At 40.4% G+C, this 25,436-nt stretch overlaps 1 protein-coding gene across 1 annotated transcript; it reads left to right on the forward strand.

The window, feature by feature from the left end:
- Window positions 1-3,145: 3,145 nt before the first annotated feature.
- LOC147998309 (endogenous retrovirus group K member 6 Env polyprotein-like) lies at window positions 3,146-4,168 on the forward strand. Its single transcript, XM_087601119.1, has one exon. It carries the CDS (start codon window positions 3,146-3,148, stop codon window positions 4,166-4,168), a length of 1,023 nt encoding a protein of 340 aa, XP_087457245.1.
- Window positions 4,169-25,436: the final 21,268 nt, after the last annotated feature.

Here is a 25,436-nt window from a genome sequence, read left to right on the forward strand (position 1 = left end):
GGGTTCCTCAATGGCATCTATCCTCTGAAAAATTAGAAGCTGCCACTAAATTGGTTAATGAACAATTGCAGCTTGGTCATTTAGAACCGTCCATTTCACCATGGAATACTCCTATTTTTGTGATAAAGAAAAAATCAGGAAAATGGAGACTTCTCCATGATTTGAGAGCCATTAATGCACAGATGCGTTTATTTGGCTCGATCCAATGAGGCCTACCCTTACTCTCTGCCTTACCTAAGCAATGAAAGATAATAATTATAGACATTAAGGATTGTTTCTTTTCTATCCCCTTGTGTCCACAGGACAGACAGAGGTTTGCATTTACTATACCAGCTACTAATCATCTTGAACCTGATAAGAGATTTCAGTGGAAGGTCCTACCTCAAGGCATGGCCAATAGCCCCACTATTTGTCAGCTATATGTGCAACGAGCCCTTGAACCTATAAGGAAGCAATTTCCATCTTTGCTTCTGGCTCATTACATGGATGACATTTTAATATGTGATAAAGATTTAACAACCTTTTAGACCTCATATCCCATCTTAATCAAAACATTGGGACGATGGGGACTACAAGTCGCTGTAGAAAAGGTTCAAATTGCAGAAATTGGCTCATTTCTGGGATCGGTCATTTATCCTGAAAAAATAGTTCCCCAGAAATTAGAGATTCGCAGAGATCATTTGCATACCTTAAATGATTTCCAAAAGTTATTGGGAGATATAAATTGGCTGAGACCATTTTTAAAGATTTCCTTTGCTGAGTTGAAGCCCTTATTTGATATTTTGGAAGGGGACTCTCATATCTCCTCTCCGAGAGCATTGACCCCAGCCGCAAACCAGGCCTTACAAGTTGTAGAAAAGGCCTTACAGGATGCTCAATTGCAGCGCATTGATGAAACCAAACCTTTTGATTTGTGCGTTTTCAAAACTATGCAATTACCAACAGCTGTCTTGTGGCAGAATGGGCCTTTATTATGGATCCATCCCAAAGCATCTCCTGCTAAGATTATTGACTTGTATCCCGATGCGGTCGCTCAGCTTGCACTCCGCGGGTTGAAGGCAGCTATTACTCATTTTGGGAAAGAACCCAAAACTTTGATAGTACCATATACAGCCATTCAGGTTCAAACATTAGCTGCTACCTCAAATGCTTGGGCAGTGTTAGTTACTTCCTTTGCTGGACAGATAGATAATCATTATCCTAAACACCCCCTATTATGTTTTGCTAGATCACAACCTGTTGTTTTCCCTCGCGTCACATCCCACAGACCGTTAAAAGAAGGGATAACAGTGTATACGGATGGGTCAAAAACAGGGGTGGGAGCATATGTGGTAAATTCCCAAGTGTTCTCACGACAATATTTTGAAACCTCACCCCAAGTGGTAGAATGCCTAGTGGTTATGGAGGTCCTTGAAAAATTCCAGATGCCTCTAAATATTGTTTCAGATTCCTCCTATGTGGTCAATGCTGTTAATATCCTTGAAACCGCCGGCGTAATTAAGACAACTAGCAAGGTAGCAGAGATTTTCCAAAAAAATCCAAATTATTTTAATAAATAGGAGATTCCCTGTATATATTACTCATATACGGGCCCATTCTGGACTCCCTGGTCCAATGAGTTCAGGGAATGATTTGGCTGACAAAGCCACAAAAATGATAGCTGTGGCCCTGGCCTCTCCTCTAGAGGCCGCTAAAACTTTTCATGGCAATTTCCATGTTACCTCAGAAACTTTACACCGCCGCTTCTCTATAACTAGAAAAGAGGCACGTGATATAGTCACCCAATGCCAACAGTGCTGCCAGTTCCTCCCAGTTCCTCACATCGGGATCAACCCGAGAGGAATACAGCCATTGCAAATTTGGCAAATGGATGTTACTCATAATTCTACTTTTGGAAAATTACAGTATGTGCATGTATCTATAGATACATGTTCTGGCATTCTACATGCCACCCCACTTACAGGAGAAAAAACAACACATGTCATTCAGCACTGCCTTGAAGCATGGAGTGCTTGGGGAAAGCCAAGATGTGTAAAAACTGACAATGGCCCTGCCTATACATCTCAAAAATTCCGTCAGTTTTGTGCTCAGATGCAAGTTACCCATCTGACGGGCCTGCCCTACAACCCTCAAGGACAGGGAATCATAGAGCGCGCTCATCGGATGCTCAAATCATATTTAATAAAACAAAGAGGGGGAATTATGATAGAACTCCCCCCAACACCCCGAGTGGCCACTGCTTTGGCCCTTTTTACCTTAAATTTTTTAAATCTTGATGAAGCTGGGCAAACAGCGGCTGAGCGACATTGCTCAGAGCCCAAAAGGACAAAAGAATTAGTTAAATGGAAGGATGTATTGACAAATGAATGGAAGGGCCCGGATCCTGTTTTGATAAGATCCAGGGGAGCTGTTTGTGTTTTTCCACAGGATAATGAAAATCCAGTTTGGGTTCCGGGACGACTTACTCGGAATATCAAGACAGAGGACCAAGAAGATGACAACTCTGGTGATCCTCATGCTGATCCAGGGAGTGCCAATAAAAGTGCAGAGCGAACTACGAACTACGGTGGGGAATTATGTCAACCTTCCCCCTCCCGACGCCGGTGATGTATAATGCCCAAGTGTTTCCACGTTTCTTTACTACCAACAAAGAATTGGGACTAGCCTATTTACCACTAGATTCCCAAATAAAGCAAGTAAAAGAAAATAGGATTATTCCCCTTAAGGGCAGCCTTTGTTTTGGCATATTCAACAAAATATCTTCTGATCTTCCTTGCATTATGTTGAGTAATCAATCTTCTGCTTGGTTAAGGGAGGCCACATGGGGAACTGGTGAGGAAGACATTGTGGCCAACGCCACAGTTCTCTATGGTTGGTGGCCTTACATTAACTCCTCCACCTGTCCTCTCCGTCAACCAAAGTTGGCATCCTTTTGTAGAGGGACCCAGGATGAAAAACTTACTTTGCCGTGGACTGGTTGCCAGTCCCGGGACTCTGCCTGGGCAGTCCAGAATTTTTTCTCCTTCTCCCCGATTTGGGAGGCGGAGTGAACTTCACCACCATTGATCCTAGACGGTCCAATAATAATCCCTTTGATCAATGGATGCTTTGTGGCGTTAATGGTAGCTGCACTGATCTTACACCCATGGCGATGCTACTTGGAGGAAAGGGCGAAAAGGGACGGTTATCATTTTCCTGGACGGGGAATATCCACCCTTCAGCCTCTGTCTGGACAGCTACTCGTATAAAATATAAACCTTACTGGAGCACGGGGTTTAACCCTGCTCCAGTTTGTGTCTGGCCGCCATTTGTGTGGATTATAAGTAATGCCACTAAAGTTTCTAAATTGAATTGTACAGACGGTTCATGTTTTTATGCCCTGTGTTGGGATGCTAGCCAATATCCCATAGCGGTAGTTACCCGTATGCCTCGCTTTATCCCGGTCCCTGTTGAGACTCCGGGGACCCTGACCTTATTTAGAGGAAAGAGAGATTTTGGCATTTCTGCGATCATTGTTGGCATTATTGCTACAACGGCAGTTGCTGCCTCAGTTACTGCTTCGGCATTGGCCTTGTCAAACACAGTACAGACAACCCAAACTATCAATGATTTATCGGCTACCGTCTCAGTGGCTCTGGACAGACAGGCCTCGGCTAATACTCAGATACAAGGAGGCCTCATGCTTGTTAACCAACGTATAGATCTGGTCCAAGAGCAACTAGACATCCTATGGCAACTGGCCCAGCTTGGCTGTGAACTAAAGCTCCCCGGCCTTTGTGTCACGTCTATACAGTATGAACAATTTACCAAAGCTGCCAATTTGTCTAAAACCCTTTCACAGCATTTGTTACAGAATTGGACCTCGGATTTTGAACAGACGCTCAGGGAATTGAGAGCGGCCATCATTCAAGTAAACTCTACCCGACTGGATATGTCTTTGACAGAAGGATTGTCATCCTGGATCACCTCAGCAGTCTCTTATTTTAAGGAATGGGTGGGGGTGGGACTTTTTGGAGCAGTCCTCTGCTGCGGATTAGTGTTACTCCTCTGGTTGCTTTGCAAATTAAGATTTCAAACAAAGAGGGACAAAATTGTGATCGCCCAGGCGCTTATAGCCCTTGAACAAGGAGCGTCAGCCAATATTTGGTTAACCATGCTTAAGCAATAGGTCGCCGGCTGGACAGCTCTTGCACTCCTAGAACCTCGGTTCATTGCACAGGATTAGAGTGTCCGGCTTGAGCAGCCCATGAGGGATGACGAGCTTAGCATCGCACAGGGAAGCTCTACCAAACACGCTCCCTGGAAGGCATGTCATATTACATGAGGGTATCTGCCCCAGTTTTCCCTCCCTCGAAAAAATGGCAGTGCGACGGGTCGGGAGTGCCCTGGGTCTCAACAACAGCTTAAGGATATCTCTCTTGTACAGGTTCGCCAACTTTGTGCGAGGATATGACCTCTGCCTTCACCCTCCTATTTATGGGTGTCCTATTTACTTAAAAACAGATAAGGGGGAGATGTGAAGGGCCGTCCTCACATTCTCCATTGTAAGATGGCGCCAATATCCGGCAGGATGCACCTAATAAAAGGGCAATACGCAAGCGCCTGGTAAATTCCTCACTCAGGGGGACACGTATGCTGTGGTACGTCATCTGGCACATCTGGCAGCGACCAGCCAGAGAGTGACACGTCCGAGGCGAGGATAGTTTCCTATATAAGGGATGGTCTTTCCCTCACTCGGGGTCTCCGTATTGTAAGCTTGTGCTCTCGCTCTCAAGATGCATTAAAGCTATTTCTGCAGAAGGATCCTTTGTGTCCTGCATCATTCTTGTTGGCGAGACGTAGCGTGGGACAGAAATGTACCACAATTTCTGTATCCACTCCTTTTTTGAAGGAAATCTGGATTGCTTTCAGCTTCTGGCTATTACAATTAAGGCTGCTAGGAACATAATGGAGCATGTGTCCTTGTTATATGTTGGAGCATCTTTTGGGTATATGCCCAGTAATGGTATAGCTGGGTCTTCAGGTAACACCATGTTCAATATTCTGAGGAACCTCCAGACTGATTTCCAGAATGGTTGTACCAGCTTGAAATCTTAACAACAATGGAGGAGTGTTCCTCTTTCTCCACATCCTTGCAAGCATTTGCTGTCATCTGAGATTTTGATCTTAGCCATTCTGACTGGTATGAGGTGGAATTTCAGGGTTGTTTTGATTCGCATTTCCTTGATTACTAAGGATGTTGAACATTTCTTTAGGTGCTTCTTGGCCATTCCATATTCCTCAGTTGAGAAATCTTAATAGGATTATTTGGTTCTCTGGAGTCTAACTTCTTGAGTTCTTTGTATATGTTAGCTATTAGCCACCAAAATTAGACAATATTGTTGATGCCAAGAAATTCATGCTGACAGGAGCCTGATATAGCTGTCTCCTGAGAGGCTCTGCCAGAGGATGACAAATACAGAGGTTTATGCTCACAGCCAACCATTGAACTGAGAACTGGGTCCTGACTGGAGGAATTAGAGAAAGGATTGAAGGAGCTGAAGGGGCTTGCAACTCCATAAGAACAACAATACCAACCAACCAGAGCTCCCAAGGACTAAAACCACTACCCAAAGACTAAACATGGACAGAGTCATGGCTCCAGCTGCATATGTAGCATAGGATGGACTTGCTGGGCATCAATGGGAGAGGAGTCCTTGGTCCTGCCAAAGCTGGACCCCCCAGTGTAGGGGAATGTCAGGTCAATGAGTTGGGAATGGAGGGGTGGTTGGGGAGGGGGAACACCCTTATAGAAGAAAGGGGAAGGGAATGGGATAGAGGGCTTAAGGATGGGAAACCAGGAAAGGGAATAGCATTTTAAATGCAAATAAAAAATATCCAATAAAAATAGTAAAATAATAAATTATAGTGATCAAGTGTAATGTAGTGACTTTTTGAAGAGCAAAACAAAAGAAAGTACTGCTTAAGAAGATCTATAAATTTAGATATTTGGTGTTTAGAACATTGAAACGTACACACACACACACACATACACACACACAGACACAATGAGCTAAGGTGACAGTGAGCAAAGAAGTAAAGTTCTGGCACTTTTGAAATTGACTTTGAAGCAAAATTAGAAGAAGGAAAAGTTATACAGCTAAGGGATGTGTGGGGGAGATTGTTTTCTGAGACAGGAAGAACAAAGAATGCCCAAGACTAGAGAAAAACAGCTAGAGAAGCAGTATATAAAGGGAGACCAACAGAACAATAGGAGAGTGTATGTTTGTAAAAGAAGTGTTCCTGTGGGGCCTCATCGTTGTCCATTTTGTTGTTGCTATTATCCACAGTAGCTTTTGTCACAAAGTAAAAATTACCCACCCCATTGTTGAAAAATGAAGATAAGTCTTTAAATTATAAAACAACCTCCCATGTGCTTTATTCATATGCAGATTTATCACAAGCTTACAACACCCTCTGAAGCCTATCTTCTTATTGTTATCTTTCTTTTCCAGATAAGGAAACTGGGGTTAGCTCAAATTCACTTTCCTTGTGATTTTCAAATGCAAGTTTTAGGCCCAGGTAATCACAGATCCCCTTGATTCTAAGAGTCAATAATTTTGCCTATAGTTTCAAATTTCCTCTAATACAATGGGAAACCAATTGAAAGACTTAATGCTGTATGACCAAGGTGACTCTGCTGATGATGTGAGCGATGAATTTAATTGGAGAAAGACTGGAGTAGAGGTATAGGGTTTTCTGGTAATCCATTATGATATTGGAGTGTGTGTGTGGAGAGAGAGAGAGAGAGAGAGAGAGAGAGAGAGAGAGAGAGAGAGAGATGGAAAAGGGGAGAGGGAGAAGGAGAAGGAGAGGGGAGGGGAAGAGACAGGTGTCCCCTTTGAAAGAGCCTTTTAAAGTTGCATTAAACTTCAGCAATAATGGTCTTAATATATTTGTGAAAGTAGATCATGTATATCCTGACAATTCTTAAAGGTCTGACCTCCTAACATGTCTGTATTGGGGATCAAATTTACAGTATATTGAGTTTGGAAGCCACATTGCAGTCACAGCAGTAAGCAATTGCAACCATGTCAAAACACTGTGTATGTTGATAAAAGCAGAGACTCCAAGACTGCCCAAATAAACACCAACAGTTAATTGACTGATAAAGGCAAAAGGAGCTTCTAAAGCAGATTGGAAGAGTGCAGCCAGAGTAGAAAATAAACTGGGAGAATAAGTGTAAGGGAAGCTGGGAGGAAAGAATGTGCTCAGCCATGCCAATCTTGCTGGGGCACAGTGAATAAAAACTGTCCATTGTGTTCCTTAGCAACATGGATGCGCCTGATGACCTTAAATCAGTTCTCTAGGAAAAGGTGTGTGGGGCTTGGAAGGTAGGGTAAAAGTCATAATTACTTGTGTAAGTTACTGGTAAGGAAGTCAAATGAAAAGTCATAGGACCAAATGCTAATTGTTCCCATGGAAACAAGATTCAGGGTCACTGGAGGATTTAGGGAGAAAAGAGAAATTGGAAGTACTAGGCTGACTGTTAATTAGTTTAACAGAATGGAACCTAGGAGTAGATGGCATATGTAGCAGGAGGTAACATTAGGAAGGAGAAAGAAGGCCAAGAAGTTGCAGGGAATTTCAATATACATGTGGTTCATTGATTAATTTGGATGCTGACCAAAAATCAATCAGTGTAGAGTCAGTGCTCTGAAAGAAACTCACTGTCCTAATTGAACTTGAGCTAAAGTGTGTGAATAGCTCCAGAAACAATGATTACAGTGAGGCTGGTGTTGCCCTAGGCGAATTGCAGTTCCATCCAGTTCCTGTTCTCCTGCATCTGCCTAAGACAATACTCCATATTGTAATCAGAATACAGACTTTTAAAACACCCACTGGGGCAGTGAGAAAAATTAACCCCAAGGACAAAAGCCTACCTTGTGTGACTTGATGGTGTAGCCTTCTGGGGTTTCTTGGGATTTCTTTTATTAGAAGAGAGTCTAGGAGTTTCTCTTCCCTAGATTTCTCATGGTGTCTTCTCTGTAGGGCTGATGGTTGAGATCTCCTGTAACTTAGCACTAGGAATCCTTAGCAATGCATTAGTTGTAAAGATATAATTCCAGTGTTAATCTTGACTGTGAGTCTCAGATGTACCACTTAGATCCTAATTCTTAAAGGCAAAGATTGATAAATTGGACTTCATTAAAATGAATATTTAATATAATTATGGAGATGGTTACATTTAGGACTACCTTTGTAGTCTTTGTGTTTTGTATCCTCTGTTATTGGCACCTTTGTTCCTTGTCTGGTTTCCTTTTGGGTTATTTGAATATTTTCAAACTCCATTTTCTTTAGCTACCAGTGTTTTAAAGCTTTATCTATGAATTATTTCTAACAGTTTCCCAGAGATCATAATATACATCCTTAACGTCTCAGTTTACTTAGAGTTAATATGGAGCTACTTCATGAAAAATGTAGAGCTTTGAAACCACATAGGTCCATTAACCTCCCCTCAACCATCCTTTGTGCTACACTTGTCATGGCTATTACATTTACATACCTTATAAACCTCACTAAACAGTGTTATCACTTTTGCTTTAAGTAGTCACATGTATTTTAGATAAATTAAGAGAAAAATGTGATCATTTATATTTACCTATCTATGTTCTCATCTTGAGGAATTCATAATGGCTAGTAAGAGGAAAGTTCTGGTAAATGAAGCAGAGATAGAACAGTCAGAACTTTAAGAGAATAACCAGGAAAGTGTACTTTCATTGAGGCATAAGAAGGGAGTGGTGAGTAGAGTCTGCCTGTAGGTAATTAAAGATCACCTGAGAGGAATGAAAATGTTGGGGGATTTAGTTATGTGTGTGCGGAGACAATTGATAATAGTGAGAGCTGATTTGTTAGAGTGAGAAAGATGTGAATTAAATTTGGGGGTTTTTGTGTGAGCAGTAAGTGAATAAAAACAGACACAGGGAAGTTTAACCATTTGTGAGTAATTAGAGAGAAGAGAAATGAGAATGTGATGTCAAGTCAGGATGTTAGGCGACTGAATTGGACAGTCAGAGAACATACAAAAAATTAAGAGGAAGGTTAAGCCCCCTAAGGCAGAGGCCAAAGGAGCATGAATTTAAAGCTGGCTGGAGCTACTTTTTTTTAAAGGCCCTAAACAAAATTTTAGAATGATCCACTTGAAAGAAGAAGGCAAAATAAATGGAATAGGAAAGGAGTAGCTGATAGTGAAGTGTGAGGCAGAAGCAAAGACTCAAAGTAAAGGAAAAAGGTTTGCTTTGAGTGCTGACAGGATTCACACAACAGTAGGTTGGCATATTTGCTGTTGTGGAGAGATCTGAAAATTAATGCACATGAGCTTTTGGTTTGTGGTTTTTGCTTGTTTATTTGGTTTTGTTTTTTGTTTTTGTTTTCCTCTGAAAGGTCAAAGAGGTATCTTCCTTCTTTGACATGTGAAGAGATATGTTTGGAAATGTTTAGAATAGCTGTGAGTCCAGAGTGACTTGACCAGAGATGTTAGTTCCCAAGACGACATTAAAAGCTAGATAAGCTACCAGGAGACACATTGCTCCTTTGATTGCAGTTTCAAGATAACGATGTAGATGACAAGGTCTTCTATAGGTTCACATATTTGAACACTTTGTACCAAGTTGGTGGTGCTGTTTTGGGAGGTTTAGGTGGTTAGACTTACTGGATGAAGACTGTCACTAGGAAAGGGCTCTGAGGTGAAAAGAATCACAACACTTGCAGCTTGCTTTTTGCTTTATGTTTGCAGTCAAGACTGAGTTCTCAGCTTCTCACTTTTGCTCTTATGTCTGGGCCTTGCTGGCATGCCTCCCTCCAATGATGGGCCCTGTCCCTCTGAAACTATAATAAAATAATCTCTTCTTTCTATAAGTTTCCTGGCCACAGTGCTCTACCACAGCCACGAAAAAGTAACTAATACACACGGGGTGACTGAATAAAGATTGGGCCTCTCAAGTAATTTGCATACCTGTGGCACATTTTATTTTATTTTATTTTATTTTATTTTATTTTATTTTATTTATTAACTTGAGTATTTCTTATATACATTTCGAGTGTTATTCCCTTTCCCGGTATCCGGGCAAACATCCCCCTCCCCACTCCCCTTCCTTATGGGTGTTCCCCTCCCGACCCTCCCCCCATTGCCGCCCTCCCCCCACCAGTCTAGTTCACTGGGGGTTCAGTCTTAGCAGGACCCAGGGCTTCTCCTTCCACTGGTGCTCTTACTAGGCTATTCATTGCTACCTATGAGGTCAGAGTCCAGGGTCAGTCCATGTATAGTCTTTAGGTAGTGGCTTAGTCCCTGGAAGCTCTGGTTGCTTAGCATTGTTGTACATATGGGGTCTCGAGCCCCTTCAGGATCTTCCAGTTCTTTCACTGATTCCTTCAACGGGGGTCCTATTCTCAGTTCAGTGGTTTGCTGCTGGCATTCGCCTCTGTATTTGCTGTATTCTGGCTGTGTCTCTCAGGAGCGATCTACATCCGGCTCCTGTCGGTCTGCACTTCTTTGCTTCATCCATCTTGTCTAATTGGGTGGCTGTATATGTATGGGCCACATGTGGGGCAGGCTCTGAATGGGTGTTCCTTCAGTCTCTGTTTTAAACTTTGCCTCTCTCTTCCCTGCCAAGGGTATTCTTGTTCCCCTTGTAAAGAAGGAGTGAAGCATTCACATTTTGATCATCCGTCTTGAGTTTCATTTGTTCTAGGCATCTAGGGTAATTCAAGCATTTGGGCTAATAGCCACTTATCAATGAGTGCATACCATGTATGTCTTTCTGTGATTGGGTTAGCTCACTCAGGATGATGTTTTCCAGTTCCAACCATTTGCCTACGAATTTCATAAAGTCGTTGTTTTTGATAGCTGAGTAATATTCCATTGTGTAGATGTACCACATTTTCTGTATCCATTACTCTGTTGAAGGGCATCTGGGTTCTTTCCACCTTCTGGCTATTATAAATAAGGCTGCAATGAACATAGTGGAGCATGGGTCTTTTTTATATGTTGGGGCATCTTTTGGGTATATGCCCAAGAGAGGTATAGCTGGATCCTCAGGCAGTTCAATGTCCAGTTTTCTGAGGATCCTCCAGACTGATTTCCAGATTGGTTGTACCAGTTTGCAATCCCACCAACAATGGAGGAGTGATCCTCTTTCTCCACATCCTCGCCAGCATCTGTTGTCCCCTGAGTTTTTGATCATAGCCATTCTCACTGGTGTGAGGTGAAATCTCAGGGTTGTTTTGATTTGCATTTCCCTTATGACTAAAGATGTTGAACATTTCTTTAGGTGTTTCTCAGCCATTCGGCATTCCTCAGCTGTGAATTCTTTGTTTAGCTCTGAACCCCATTTTTTAATAGGGTTATTTGTTTCCCTGCGGTCTAACTTCTTGAGTTCTTTGTATATTTTGGATATAAGGCCTCTATCTGTTGTAGGATTGGTAAAGATCTTTTCCCAATCTGTTGGTTGCCGTTTTGTCCTAACCACAGTGTCCTTTGCCTTACAGAAGCTTTGCAGTTTTATGAGATCCCATTTGTCCATTCTTGATCTTAGAGCATAAGCCATTGGTGTTTTGTTTAGGAAATTATTTCCAGTGCCCATGTGTTCCAGATGCTTCCCTAGTTTTTCTTCTATTAGTTTGAGTGTGTCTGGTTTGATGTGGAGGTCCTTGATCCACTTGGACTTAAGCTTTGTACAGGGTGATAAGCATGGATCGATCTGCATTCTTCTACATGTTGCCCTCCAGTTGAACCAGCACCATTTGCTGAAAATGCTATCTTTTTTCCATTGGATGGTTTTGGCTCCTTTGTCAAAAATCAAGTGACCATAGGTGTGTGGGTTCATTTCTGGGTCTTCAATTCTATTTCATTGGTCTATCTGTCTGTCTCTGTACCAATACCATGCAGTTTTTATCACTATTGCTCTGTAACACTGCTTGAGTTCAGGGATAGTGATTCCCCCTGAAGTCCTTTTATTGTTGAGGATAGCTTTAGCTATCCTGGGTTTTTTGTTATTCCAGATGAATTTGCAAATTGTTCTGTCTAACTCTTTGAAGAATTGGATTGGTATTTTGATGGGGATTGCATTGAATCTGTAGATTGCTTTTGGAAAAATGGCCATTTTTACTATGTTAATCCTGCCAATCCATGAGTATGGGAGATCTTTCCATCTTCTGAGGTCTTCTTCAATTTCCTTCTTCAGTGTCTTGAAGTTCTTATTGTACAGATCTTTTACTTGCTTGGTTAAAGTCACACCGAGGCACTTTATATTATTTGGGTCTATTATGAAGAGTGTCGTTTCCCTAATTTCTTTCTCGGCTTGTTTCTCTTTTGTATAGAGGAAGGCAACTGATTTATTTGAGTTAATTTTATACCCAGCCACTTTGCTGAAGTTGTTTATCAGCTTTAGTAGTTCTCTGGTGGAACTTTTGGGATCACTTAAATATACTATCATATCATCTGCAAATAGTGATATTTTGACTTCTTCTTTTCTGATCTGTATCCCCTTGACCTCCTTTTGTTGTCTGATTGCTCTGGCTAGAACTTCAAGAACTATATTGAATAAGTAGGGAGAGAGTGGGCAGACTTGTCTAGTCCCTGATTTTAGTGGGATTGCTTCAAGTTTCTCTCCATTTAGTTTAATGTTAGCAACTGGTTTGCTGTATATGGCTTTTACTATGTTCAGGTATGGGCCTTGAATTCCTATTCTTTCCAGGACTTTTATCATGAAGGGGTGTTGAATTTTGTCAAATGCTTTCTCAGCGTCTAATGAAATGATCATGTGGTTTTGTTCTTTCAGTTTGTTTATATAATGGGTCACGTTGATGGTTTTCCGTATATTAAACCATCCTTGCATGCCTGGGATGAAGCCTACTTGGTCATGGTGGATGATTGTTTTGATGTGCTCTTGGATTCGGTTTGCCAGAATCTTGTTGAGTATTTTTGCGATGATATTCATAAGGGAAATTGGTCTGAAGTTCTCTTTCTTTGTTGTGTCTTTGTGTGGTTTAGGTATAGGAGTAATTGTGGTTTCATAGAAGGTATTCAGTAGTGATCCATCTGTTTCAATTTTGTGGAATAGTTTGGATAATATTGGTATGAGGTCTTCTATGAAGGTTTGATAGAATTCCTCACTAAACCCGTCTGGACCTGGGCTCTTTTTGGTTGGGAGACCTTTAATGACTGCTTCTATTTCCTTAGGAGTTATGGGGTTGTTTAACTGGTTTATCTGTTCCTGATTTAACTTCGGTACCTGGTATCTGTCTAGGAAATTGTCCATTTCCTGAAGAATTTCAAGTTTTGTTGAATATAGGTTTTTATAGTAAGATCTGATGATTTTTTGAATTTCCTCTGAATCTGTTGTTATGTCTCCCTTTTCATTTCTGTTTTTGTTAATTTGGACGCACTCTCTGTGTCCTCTTGTTAGTCTGGCTAAGGGTTTATCTATCTTGTTGATTTTCTCAAAGAACCAACTTTTGGTTCTGTTGATTCTTTCTATGGTCCTTTTTGTTTCTACTTGGTTGATTTCAGCTCTGAGTTTGATTATTTCCTGCCTTCTACTCCTCCTGGGTGTATTTGCTTCTTTTTGTTCTAGAGCTTTTAGGTCTGCTGTCAAGCTGCTGACATATGTTCTTTCCTGTTTCTTTCTGCAGGCACTCAGCGCTATGAGTTTTCCTCTTAGCACAGCTTTCATTGTGTCCCATAAGTTTGGGTATGTTGTACCTTCATTTTCATTAAATTCTAAAAAGTTTTTAATTTCTTTCTTTATTTCTTCCTTGACCAGGTTATCATTGAGTAGAGCATTGTTCAATTTCCAAGTATATGTGGGCATTCTTCCTTGATTGTTATTGAAGACCAGTTTTAGGCCGTGGTGGTCCGATAGCACGCATGGGATTTTTTCTATCTTTCTGTAACTGTTGAGGCCCGTTTTTTGACCAATTATATGGTCAATTTTGGAGAAAGTACCATGAGGAGCTGAGAAGAAGGTATATCCTTTTGCTTTAGGATAGAATGTTCTATAAATATCCGTTAAGTCCATTTGGCTCATGACTTCTCTTAGTCTGTCTACATCTCTGTTTAATTTCTGTTTCCATGATCTGTCCATTGATGAGAGTGGGGTATTGAAATCTCCCACTATTATTGTGTGAGGTGCAATGTGTGTTTTGAGTTTTAAGGTTTCTTTTACATATGTAGGTGCCCTTGTATTTGGGGCATAGATATTTAGGATTGAGAGTTCATCTTGATGGATTTTTCCTTTGATGAATATGAAGTGTCCTTCCTTATCTTTTTTGATGACTTTTAGTTGAAAATTGATTTTACTTGATATTAGAATGGCGAGTCCAGCTTGCTTCTTCTGACCATTTGCTTGGAAAATTGTTTTCCAGCCTTTCACTCTTAGGTAATGTCTTCTTTGTCTCTGAGGTGTGTTTCCTGTAGGCAGCAGAATGCAGGGTCCTCGTTGCGTATCCAGTTTGTTAATCTATGTCTTTTTATTGGGGCGTTGAGGCCATTGATGTTGAGAGATATTAAGGAATAGTGATTATTGCTTCCCGTTATATTCATATTTGGATGTGAGGTTATGTTTGTGTGCTTTCATTCTCTTTGTTTTGTTGCCAAGACGATTAGTTTCTTGTTTCTTCTAGGGTATAGCTTGCCTCCTTATGTTGGGCTTTACCATTTATTATCCTTTGTAGTGCTGGATTTGTAGAAAGATATTGTGTAAATTTGGTTTTGTCATGGAATATCTTGGTTTCTCCATCTATGTTAATTGAGAGTTTTGCAGGATACAGTAACTTGGGCTGGCATTTGTGTTCTCTTAGGGTCTGTATGACATCAGTCCAGGATCTTCTGGCCTTCATAGTTTCTGGCGAGAAGTCTGGTGTGATTCTGATAGGTCTGCCTTTATATGTTACTTGACCTTTTTCCCTTACTGCTTTTAATATTCTTTCTTTATTTTGTGCGTTTGGAGTTTTGACTATTATGTGACCGGATGTGTTTCTTTTCTGGTCCAATCTATTTGGAGTTATGTAGGCTTCTTGTATGCCTATGGGTATTTCTTTTTTTAGGTTAGGGAAGTTTTCTTCTATGATTTTGTTGAAGATATTTACTGGTCCTTTGAGCTGGGAGTCTTCACTCTCTTCTATACCTATTATCCTTAGGTTTGATCTTCTCATTGAGTCCTGGATTTCCTGTATGTTTTGGACCAGTAGCTTTTTCCGCTTTACATTATCTTTGACAGTTGAGTCAATGATTTCTATGGAATCTTCTGCTCCTGAGATTCTCTCTTCCATCTCTTGTATTCTGTTGGTGAAGCTTGTATCTACAGCTCCTTGTCTCTTCTTTTGGTTTTCTATATCCAGGGTTTTTTCCATGTGTTCTTTCTTGATTGCTTCTATTTCCATTTTTAATTCCTTCAACCTTTTGATTGTGTTTTCTTGGAATTCTTTCAGGGATTTTTGCGATTCCTCTCTGTAGGCTTCTACTTGTTCTCTAAGGGAGTTCTTCACGTCTTTCTTGAAGTCCTCCAGCATCATGATCAAATATGATTTTGAAACTAGATCTTGCTTTTCTGGTGTGTTTGGATATTCCATGTTTGTTTTGGTGGGAGAATTGGGCTCCGATGATGCCATGTAGTCTTGGTTTCTGTTGCTTGGGTTCCTGCGCTTGCCTCTCGCCATCAGCTTATCTCTAGTGTTACTTTGTTCTGCTATTTCTGACAGTGGCTAGACTGTCCTATAAGCCTGTGTGTCAGGAGTGCTGTAGACCTGTTTTCCTTTCTTTCAGTCAGTTATGGGGACAGAGTGTTCTGCTTTCGGTCGTGTAGTTTTTCCTCTCTACAGGTCTTCAGCTGTTCCTGTGGGCCTGTGTCTTGAGTTCACCAGGCAGCTTTCTTGCAGCAGAAAAGTTGGTTTTACCTGTGGTCCTGAGGCTCAAGTTGGCTCGTGGGGTGCTGCCCACCGGCTCTCTGCCTTGGCAGCAACCAGGAAGACCTGTGCCGCCCCTTCCGGGAGCTTCAGTGCACCAGGGTTCCAGATGGCCTTTGGTGTTTTCCTCTGGTGTCCGAGATTTGTGCACAGAGAGCAGTCTCTTCTGGTTTCCCAGGCTTGTCTGCCTCTCTGAAGGTTTAGCTCTCCCTCCCACGGGATTTGGGTGCAGAGAACTGTTTATCCGGTCTTTTTCCTTCAGGTTCCGGCGGTGTCTCAGGCAGGGGTCCTGCTGCTCCTGGGCCCTCCCCCACGGGAGCCCAGAGGCCTTATACAGTTTCCTCTTGTGCCAGGGATGTGGGCAGAGGTGTGCAGTGTTGGTGGTCTCTTCCGCTCTGCAGCCTCAGGAGTGCCCACCTGTCCAGGCGGTGAGGCCTCTTTCCCAAGGGGTCTGGGAGCAGAGAGCTGCTGCGGGCCGGGATCCGCGGGCGTGGGACCTCTGGCAAACACAGGACGTTCCCGGTCCTAGATGAACTCTGCCTCTGTGTGTCCCGATCTCACCAGGCAGCTCTCTTGCAGCAGACAATTTGGTCTTACCTGTGGTCCCGAGGCTCCAGTTTGCTCGCGGGGTGCTGCCCATGGGCTCTCTGCGGCGGCAGCCGGCACATTTTATTAACAGAGTTTATAGGCTAAGGTCAAATCACCTAAGTTTGAAACTCAGCATTATCACTACCTGTTTGACTTTGGGAAACTTAAAGTCAGCACATTATGATTTTTTTTTTTTTTTTTTGCAGATAACATACAGCAGCCATATTAGTCCCTATCCCAAAAAGTAGCTGTGCCAGCTAGATTTTTTGTGAAGTTCCTATTCTTATGGATAGTAATCACCCACTAGCTCAATAATTGGTAGTTATCACGAGTTGCTTAACCCCTGATTTTAATACTATTAATTAATTTAAGAGAGCCACGGAATTACAGTAAAAAGGTTGCAGAGGGAATGGCCTGAAATCAGCCTATGGAATTAGTTAGATGATTTCAATCCCTTGTGTCTTTGAGCGATACTAACCTTATTGTCTGTCTCAGCTCCACCTACTGATCCCAACTGTTCTGATATTTGTGGGTCAGAGCCCTTAGGAAGGTTTTGTATAATATAGCATGTAAATGAGCGCTTAATCATTGACTGATGTGATGAATTTGGATAGAGATAAGTTGACATATATCTGAGGGCAGATGGAAGACAGAATGTCTACATAATTTCATTTGGTGATAGCCAAAGTCACAAAATTGAATCATCAAAATTAAATCAGAGAATTAGAGAATCTTGTATTTGGAAGGGTCCTTTAAGGCCATCTGCTCCAACCTTGCATTCAGCATTGGAATCTTCCCCACAGCATCTGTAAGAGAGAATATCAGGCCAGTTGGGAAGGAGATTATGGCAAATGATATAAAGCCAAATGGCATTTCAAATAAAACGTAGTTGCTTAAGCTCTGGGTGGTTTGATTTTAAAGCAGATCCAGAGGAGTTGAGATAGAGTTTAAGTTGTGAAAGTATTGCTTTTCTGGTAAAGAAAAAAGACAGAAGCTTCAAATGCAGTCCTGCCACTGACTTTTGTGCTGATGGGAACTCTGTATTTTGTATCAGTTTACTCATCTGTGAAACAGGATGCTTCAATCTTCCATAATAGTTTGATTATTGTAAAGGAAATTAATAGAAAGATAGACTTTCCAACATGGAAGATGGCAGTGAATATAAGTAGACTAGATGTTTTAATATGCCTTTAAGCAAAGTAGCTCGAGACTAAAATCTCAGTTATCAAGTTGGGTTATCTAATCTTAGGGTGAGCTTTTAGCATGTTTGATAATAGAAAGTAATTGTAACATTCTGCCTAAATTAAGGTTAATCTTACATAAGTATGTGTGATAATAGATATGTTGGTAAACCCCTCTTGCCTACTTCTTTAATTTGGTATCAGAAGCTTTAAATCTTATATTACAATTTTGAAATTTTTGATTTATGAATCTGTAAAAGTCATAATGTGCCTTGAAAATGTCATATGTTCAAATTATATGAGTCATTTTTTCTTAGTAATAGGAAGAATGTTAAATTTGAAACAGGAAGGGAAAAAGAAGAAACAATAACAACAACAAAAAGGAAAGAGGCTACTAAATTATCAGAGAGGGGCCAGTACTGGGGACATTGAAAAGAAGCATTAAATGAGTCACAAGTTACCTTAAAACTAGGATGAGAACAGAGCCCAGTAGCTCCACTTAATCCTTTTGTCCTTTATGTCTTACTCATTTTTATCCCCCAAACTCAGGTATTTCCAAGTTAGAAGCTGAATGAAATTTATTTCAGATTTAACTTTACCAAATTATTTTAGTTAAATTGCCTTCTCAGAAGTGGGTAAGAGCCTCAAACACATGGGCAGAGGGGAAATTTTCCTGAACAAGACAGCAATGGCTTATGCTTTAACATTAAGAATCTACAAATTGGAGACTGTTAGGACAAAATGACAACCAATAGATTGGGAAAAGATCTTTACCAATCCTATAACTGATAGAGGACTTATATCCAAAATATACAAAGAACTCATGAAGTTAGACTGCAGGGAGACAAATAACGCTCTTTAAAAATGGGTTCAGAGCTAAACAAAGAATTCACAGGTGAGGAATATCGAATGGCTGAGAAGAACCTAAAGAAATGTTCAACATCCTTAGTCTTCAGGGCAATGCAAATCAAAACAACCCTGAGATTCCACCTCACACCAGTCAGAATGGCTAAGATAAAAAACTCGGGACAGCAGATGCTGGCAAGAATGTGGAGAAAGGGGAGCACTCCTCCATTGTTGGTGGGATTGCAAGCTGGTACGACCACTCTGTAAATCAGTCTGGAGGTTCCTCAGAAAATTGGACATAGCACTAACTGAGGACCAAGTTATACCTCTCTTGGGCATATGCCTAAAAGATGATCCAACATATAACAAGGACACGTGTTCCACCATGTTCATAGAAGCATTATTTATAATAGACAGAAGCTGGAAAGAACCCAGATGTCTTTCAACCGAGGAATGGATACAGAAAATGTGGTAAATTTGTACAATGGAGTACTACTCAGCTATTAAAAACAATGACATCATGAAATTCTTAGGCAAATAGAGGGAACTAGAAAATCATCCTGAGTGCAGTAACTCAATCACAAAAGAACACACATGATATACACTCACTGATAAGCAGGTATTAGCCCAAAATCTTGGAATACCCAAGATAAAATTTACAAATGACATGAAACTCAAGAAAAAGGAAGATGAAAATGTGGATGCTTCAGACAGTCTTAGAAGGGAGAACAACAATACTCCCAGGAGGAAATATAGAGAAAAAGTGTGGAGCAAAGACTGAAGGAAAGGCTATCCAGAGTTGGCCCCACCTGGTAGATCCATCTCTTATACAGATACCAAACCCAGGCAATATTGCAGATGTCAAGAAGTGCATGCTGACAGGAACCTGTTTCCTGAGATACTCTGCCAGAGCCTGATAAATACAGAGGCAAAGGCTTGCAGTCAACCATTGAACTGAGAATGGAGTCCCCAATGGAGGAGTTAGAGAAAGGACTGAATGGGCTCAAGGGTTTCCAAACTCATATGAAGAAGAACAATATCAACCAACCAAACCCCTCAGGGCTTCCAGGTACTAAACCACCATCCCAAGAATACACATGGATGGACCTATGGCTCTAGCAACATATGTAGCAGAAGATGATCTTGTTGAACATCAGTGGGAGGAGAGGCCCTTGAGCCTGTGAAGGCTTGATGCCCCAGTGTAGGAGAATGTCAAGGTGGGGATGTGGGAGGGAATGGGTGGGTGGGCGAAGGACCACTCTCATAGAAGCAGGGGGAGGGGTGTGGGATAGTGGTTTTTTTGGAGGGGAACCGAGAAAGGGAATATCATTTAAAATGTAAATAAAAAAGTATCCAATAAAAGAAAAAAATGTTAAACACGGAAAAAAAATGCCTTTCAGGATCAGTGAAATGGCTCAGGGAATAAAGACTGTTGTCCCCAACTATGACCCAAATTCAATCCCTGAGACCCATCATGTAGAAGGAGATAACTGGCTTCTGAAAGTTGTCTTCTGACCTTCACATGTAAGACTCTCAGAGAGAATCTTCCCTCAGGAGGAAGATCCTCAAGCCCAATGACCAGACTGAGTCCACAGGCTGCAATCTGCAAGAGGATTTTTTTTGATCAGGATACACAGGTATCTGTGGGCGTCCCAGTCAATTCGGAAGACTGGCGCGCCTAGCAGAACCAGGGACGGGTTTTTATAGTGTATTGGAGAGCAGAAGCAGGCTTACAGAAGCAGATGCATGGTTACAGGGATGTGATTGGTGGAGTAAATGAGGCATACGTGTACATTACCTATTTTGGCTATAATCATAACAGTGAGTTAGCAAAAAGTACATGGTGGTCGGGTCTCTCAGGGGGTCAGGGACTGTTTCTTTTTCCCTGCCAGGTGGCCCATGGAGCAATGCCCATATTTTAGTCTGGTTTCTGCATTTTGTTTTCTTTTCTGGGCTATTTTGTCTAAATGTTGGGTCAGCTTGTCCCACAAGTCTTGGGACACATTTGAACTTCTTGAACTTTCTCATAAGGCTTATTTTAGTTCCAAGCCTGTGTATTAAAACTTATCTGTCATTTCTATGTTTGAGGGCCTAGGGCTGGGCTTGTATAATTCCCTTTCTGGAAGGGGGTCTTTCACACACACACGTGTGTGTGTATATATATCCACAGACTAAATAAGTAAATAAATAAATGTAACAAACAGTTTAAAATAATAAATAAAATGCCTTTCCTGACTTACTTTTTCTAACAAGAGAAAATGTTTGGTCCAGATTCCTAATTGTGCTAATGTTTAGTTCGTGGGGAGCCATTCAGTTTCATTTATCTTTAACAACTCTCATTTATTTTAAGATTAGGCAGCATTAAGCTTTGAGAAGTTCTAGGAGTTCATATGTAGCAACAGTAGGAGAAACACTTAGGATGAAAGAAATATTTTTCTTTCACTTAGAAAGTGTACGTTTCTGCCTAAAGTGGTGCAAGGGTGATGAACAAAAAGATGGGGAAAGCCCATGAGGTCTCAACCCTACATAAAGAACCATAGGCAACTAAGGAGTGCTGAGAGTGGAAGAAATACTCTTCCAGAGGGAAGAGCCCAGCAACTGACTATCTAATACCCAATGTTTAGTTCCCCTTAAACATACACATGAGTAGCATTACACAGACTGAATAGGTTATATTAAAATAAATAGGCATATACGTACGTGCACATAAAACAGCTAAAGAAAATAAAGGCCATAACTTTAAAATAGAGAAAGAGTGTATATAGGAGGCTTAGAAGGAATAAAGGGAAGGAGTGAATGATGTAATTATGTTACAATTTAAAAAAAAAAAAGCAGAGAGCAGAAAGCTTGCCTGGACTCTTGATTCTGGCACCAAGAAAGGAATACCTTTTCATATTTCCTAACTTTTAATTTCAGTCTGTACAGAGAAATTAAAATGTTGGTTTTATTTTTCACAGCTTTAGTTACCTATAGTTAACCATGTTCTGAAAATAGAAAATAGAAAACTCCTGAAGTAAGTCTTTCATAACATACAAATTATATTCTATTCTGAGTACTTTGAAGAAATATATGACACTAAGATCCATCCTTTCTAGGATTAGAATCTTCTCACTGCCCATGATAGCCACACTAAATAAAGCTTTTTGTCCCTCTCTCTCTCACTTACTTAACTCTTCTAAGTTATACATCAACTGCAGTACCATCATAGTGCTTGTATTCAAGTAACCCTCAATTTACATAATTATTGTAATGGCATCACGGAACAAAGAATGATACAAAGGAGACATCAGGATACAAAATATAGAAGAACATATTAAATATTTGACAATGCTGCAATGGATACATACTCTCTGATATGTTCCATAATTTCAGGATTTCACTGAGGTTTTTCAAATGCATCCTCCTTCAATAAGTGAGGGCTACTGCACAAAGTATTTTCATAGACTCTGTACCCAGATGACCATATCCCACAAACAAGTGGCTATGTTTTAACAACATTATAGTTGTCTATAGCAATATACACGAGTTATACACACACACACACACACACACACACACACACACACATTTGTATTAGTGTTTCCATTGCTGTAAAGAGACACTATGACCATGGTAACTTACATAAAGGAAATCATTTAATCAGTGCTAGCTTACAGATTCAGGGACTTAGTCCATTATCCTCATAGAGAGAAACATGGTGGCATGGAGGCAGACGTGGTACTAGACAATGAGCTGAGATTTCTATATATTGATCTACAGGCTGCAGAAGGAGACAGTGTGTGACACTGGGCATAGCTTGAGCATAGGAGGCCTCAAAACCCTTTTCCACAGTGTCATACAGACCTATTCCAAGACCATATCTCCTAATAATGCCACTCACTGTGGCCAAGCATTCAAGCACATGAATCTATGGGGAATCATTCCTATTCAAACCATCACAATATTGATAAGATATTTCAATATCTTGGTTATGTTTAACATATTTATGTTTCAAAAATCTGAATTCTGTGAAAAATATATTGACAGCAATATGGTGACTTGAAGGAGAATAGCTTCTATGAGTTCACATGTTTGAATACATGGTCCTGACTTCGTGCAGCTCTTTAGGAAGAAATAGGAGGTGTGTCCTTGTAAGAGGTGGTACATCACTGGGGCTGTGCTTTAAGGTTTCAAAAGGCATGTGCCATTTTTACTGACTCTCTGTCTGACTCCTATTTTTGGATCAGGATGTAAGCTCTCAGTGGTTTCTTTACTTCACCATCATGGACTCTAACTACCTGGTACTATAAGCCCCAAATTAAATGCTTTGTTTTATGTTTTCTTGGTCATGGTGTTCTTTTTCTTTCACCACAGAAGAAAAATAACTGAGAGCAGTGACATCATTAATTTTCTATTGTATTCCCTTCTCCATCATTTATGCTTCATGTTCATGTACCAATCATATTATTATTTCTTTTTCACAAGTTAACATATTCATGTATCTTTTCTTAGTTCCAGGATTACACAGGTGAGTTAAAAATTTAATTCTCTTTTTGGCAGGAAAGATAGAGATTTCAAGAAAGTGTAACTGGGTCCTAAAAGAAAGTGTAGCTAGGATTAGCAGTGAAAAATACTTATTCGTAAAAGGACTTGGCTTTATATTCCAGCATCTACACAGCACATTACAACCATCCATAATATTTTCAGGGGATCTGACACTTTCCTCGGACTCAGAAGGCACCAGGCCCTCAAGTTCTGCACATACATACTTGTGGACAAAATATTCTTACATATAAAATTTAAAAAGTAAAATTAAAAATAAAAGAAAGAGTAATTGAATGGTTCCCATTTCTAGTTTCCAGGTCTACTTTGTTTTCAAGTTTTATTTATTTACTTATTGTTGATTGACTGCTTGATAGGTCTCATTATATAGCCTAAGCTGGCCTCTCTCTTGCAAGTACTTTAGCCTCCTCAATACTGATATTACACGTGTCTAATGCAATGCCTGACTCTTAGACCATGTTAGATTTTATGTCTTTCTCCTGGGACTAGATTTGATCTCAAGATTGAGGCAGATTTCCCTAAGCCAGACTTCAACATTCTATTCCACAATTTCTATGTTATTAGGTCACAGATGTTCTCATGAAAATAAAGAAAATACACTTCTTACTCTTGTTCTCTTATATAGATTCTCGATTTGTAGTAGCCATACTTTTTCTGGTTACCTTTAGGGCTTGAACACATGGGCATGCTCTAATCTGCTTATCACAGAAAGCTTAGACCGTCCTGCAGCTTTCTATTCTGGCCTCACTTGGATCTTTGGTTTTCAGTACATATGTATGAAAGCCAACAAAGACTAGTTTGAGGCAGAATTTTCCAAATTACAAGAGCTAAGCAGAATACAAAAAAATAAAAATCCAACTTTAACTTCATTCATAAACAAAAAGATAAAATTATATAAGAGGAATAAAATCAATCATAAGAAACGAAACTGCTTTAGACACATGTCAATTTTCTTCTATTGAAATAAATCATTTATTTGAGCAGTGGAATCACTTATTTCAATATTAGAAAAAAAATAATGCTATTTGTTTTCAGCATAAAATAACCCTCAGGTGGAATAGACACATTGATTTTTTTAATGGATTTCAAATAAATCCAATGTCTTCATAATGAAAACTTACAACATTCACCAGAATATAGTAGTTACATAAGACAGTGGCTTCCTAAGGAAAGAGAAAATTGCATTCTCTTCCTTTCATTGGTTTTTGTTAAATACAATTTGTCCATTCCGTTTGACTGGCCAATTTGATTGCAGCATTCTAAAACTCAGCAAGGTGCAGTATAGATCCACAGGCTTCACTTAGGAAAACCAAGCCCAAACAGCACAATAATTGGATCGGTACATTAATTAGATCCAGAGATAAACCTCAGTTTATTGTCACAGGACTACTGGGCTGAAGGAATCTAGAAATAGGGTGCTTTGATAGCTTGATTGATTTTCTATGATATTTGGTACCAAACAGCAAGCAAGAGAGAAAGCGGAACAGCTGTGCAACAACCATAATCAAATGCAAATGCCTAGGAATCTCCACAGCAAAATAACAAAGACAGCGGAATGATGCCCATTTGGATCAGTAAAAGCCAGGCTCCCTCCCCTGGAAATTTTCACACACAATAATCACTATTAAAGCTGTCCCCCTTTGCCAAATTGAAACATTAGTGGATAGGTAAGTTGCCTGATGGCATATAGGCTCCCGATAAAATTATTAACCATGCATGCAGCTAGATGACCTGAGTCCCCAACCATATAATGCAAAATATCATTATGTCTTTAAAATTAATTCTTTGACAGAACATTTAAAAGGAGGTGTGGGGAACAAAGCCTTTTATGCTGCTGCAGTGAGACCCTGTTTTTGACAGGTTCACATTACAGACACATAAAATATAAACAATGCTTTTGGTAACACACTTATTCTGGAGAGCTAACAAAGAACATGTTTCAGATGCTTCAACTACTAGCTGGAATGGATTTTTTACTCTCTGCTCCTGTTTTAATTCATCTATTTGGCAAACCTACTATGTGCCAACTGGGTTGTGATACTTACTGGACACCTGTTTGACTAACATTTAGCCTGTTCCACTGTATTCCAGACATGGCTATCCAATCAATATTGTGAAAACACACTTTGATTGTTTCATAAATGTTTGATACCTCATTGCTCAAAAATGTTTGTGGACTCCCCATTGCCTACCAATTTAATCCCATATTTTTCCTTGGCATTTACACTCCTCTTTCAAACAGTTCTCTACAGATTTTGCTCCTACATTGTCTGCTCTAGACTGAAGCTCCTTGGTTGCACTTTAGTTCATCGCAATGGGTGTTTATTGACTAATGAC

This window comes from Rattus norvegicus, chromosome X (genome assembly GCF_021556685.1).
Source record: "Rattus norvegicus strain SHRSP/BbbUtx chromosome X, alternate assembly SHRSP_T2T, whole genome shotgun sequence".
Taxonomy (NCBI): Eukaryota; Metazoa; Chordata; class Mammalia; order Rodentia; family Muridae; genus Rattus; species Rattus norvegicus.

What these genes read in the sequence shown, in the direction of transcription:
- LOC147998309 (XM_087601119.1), top strand. Translation starts at nt 3,146, where the DNA reads ATGGCGATGCTACTTGGAGGAAAGGGCGAAAAGGGACGGTTATCATTT.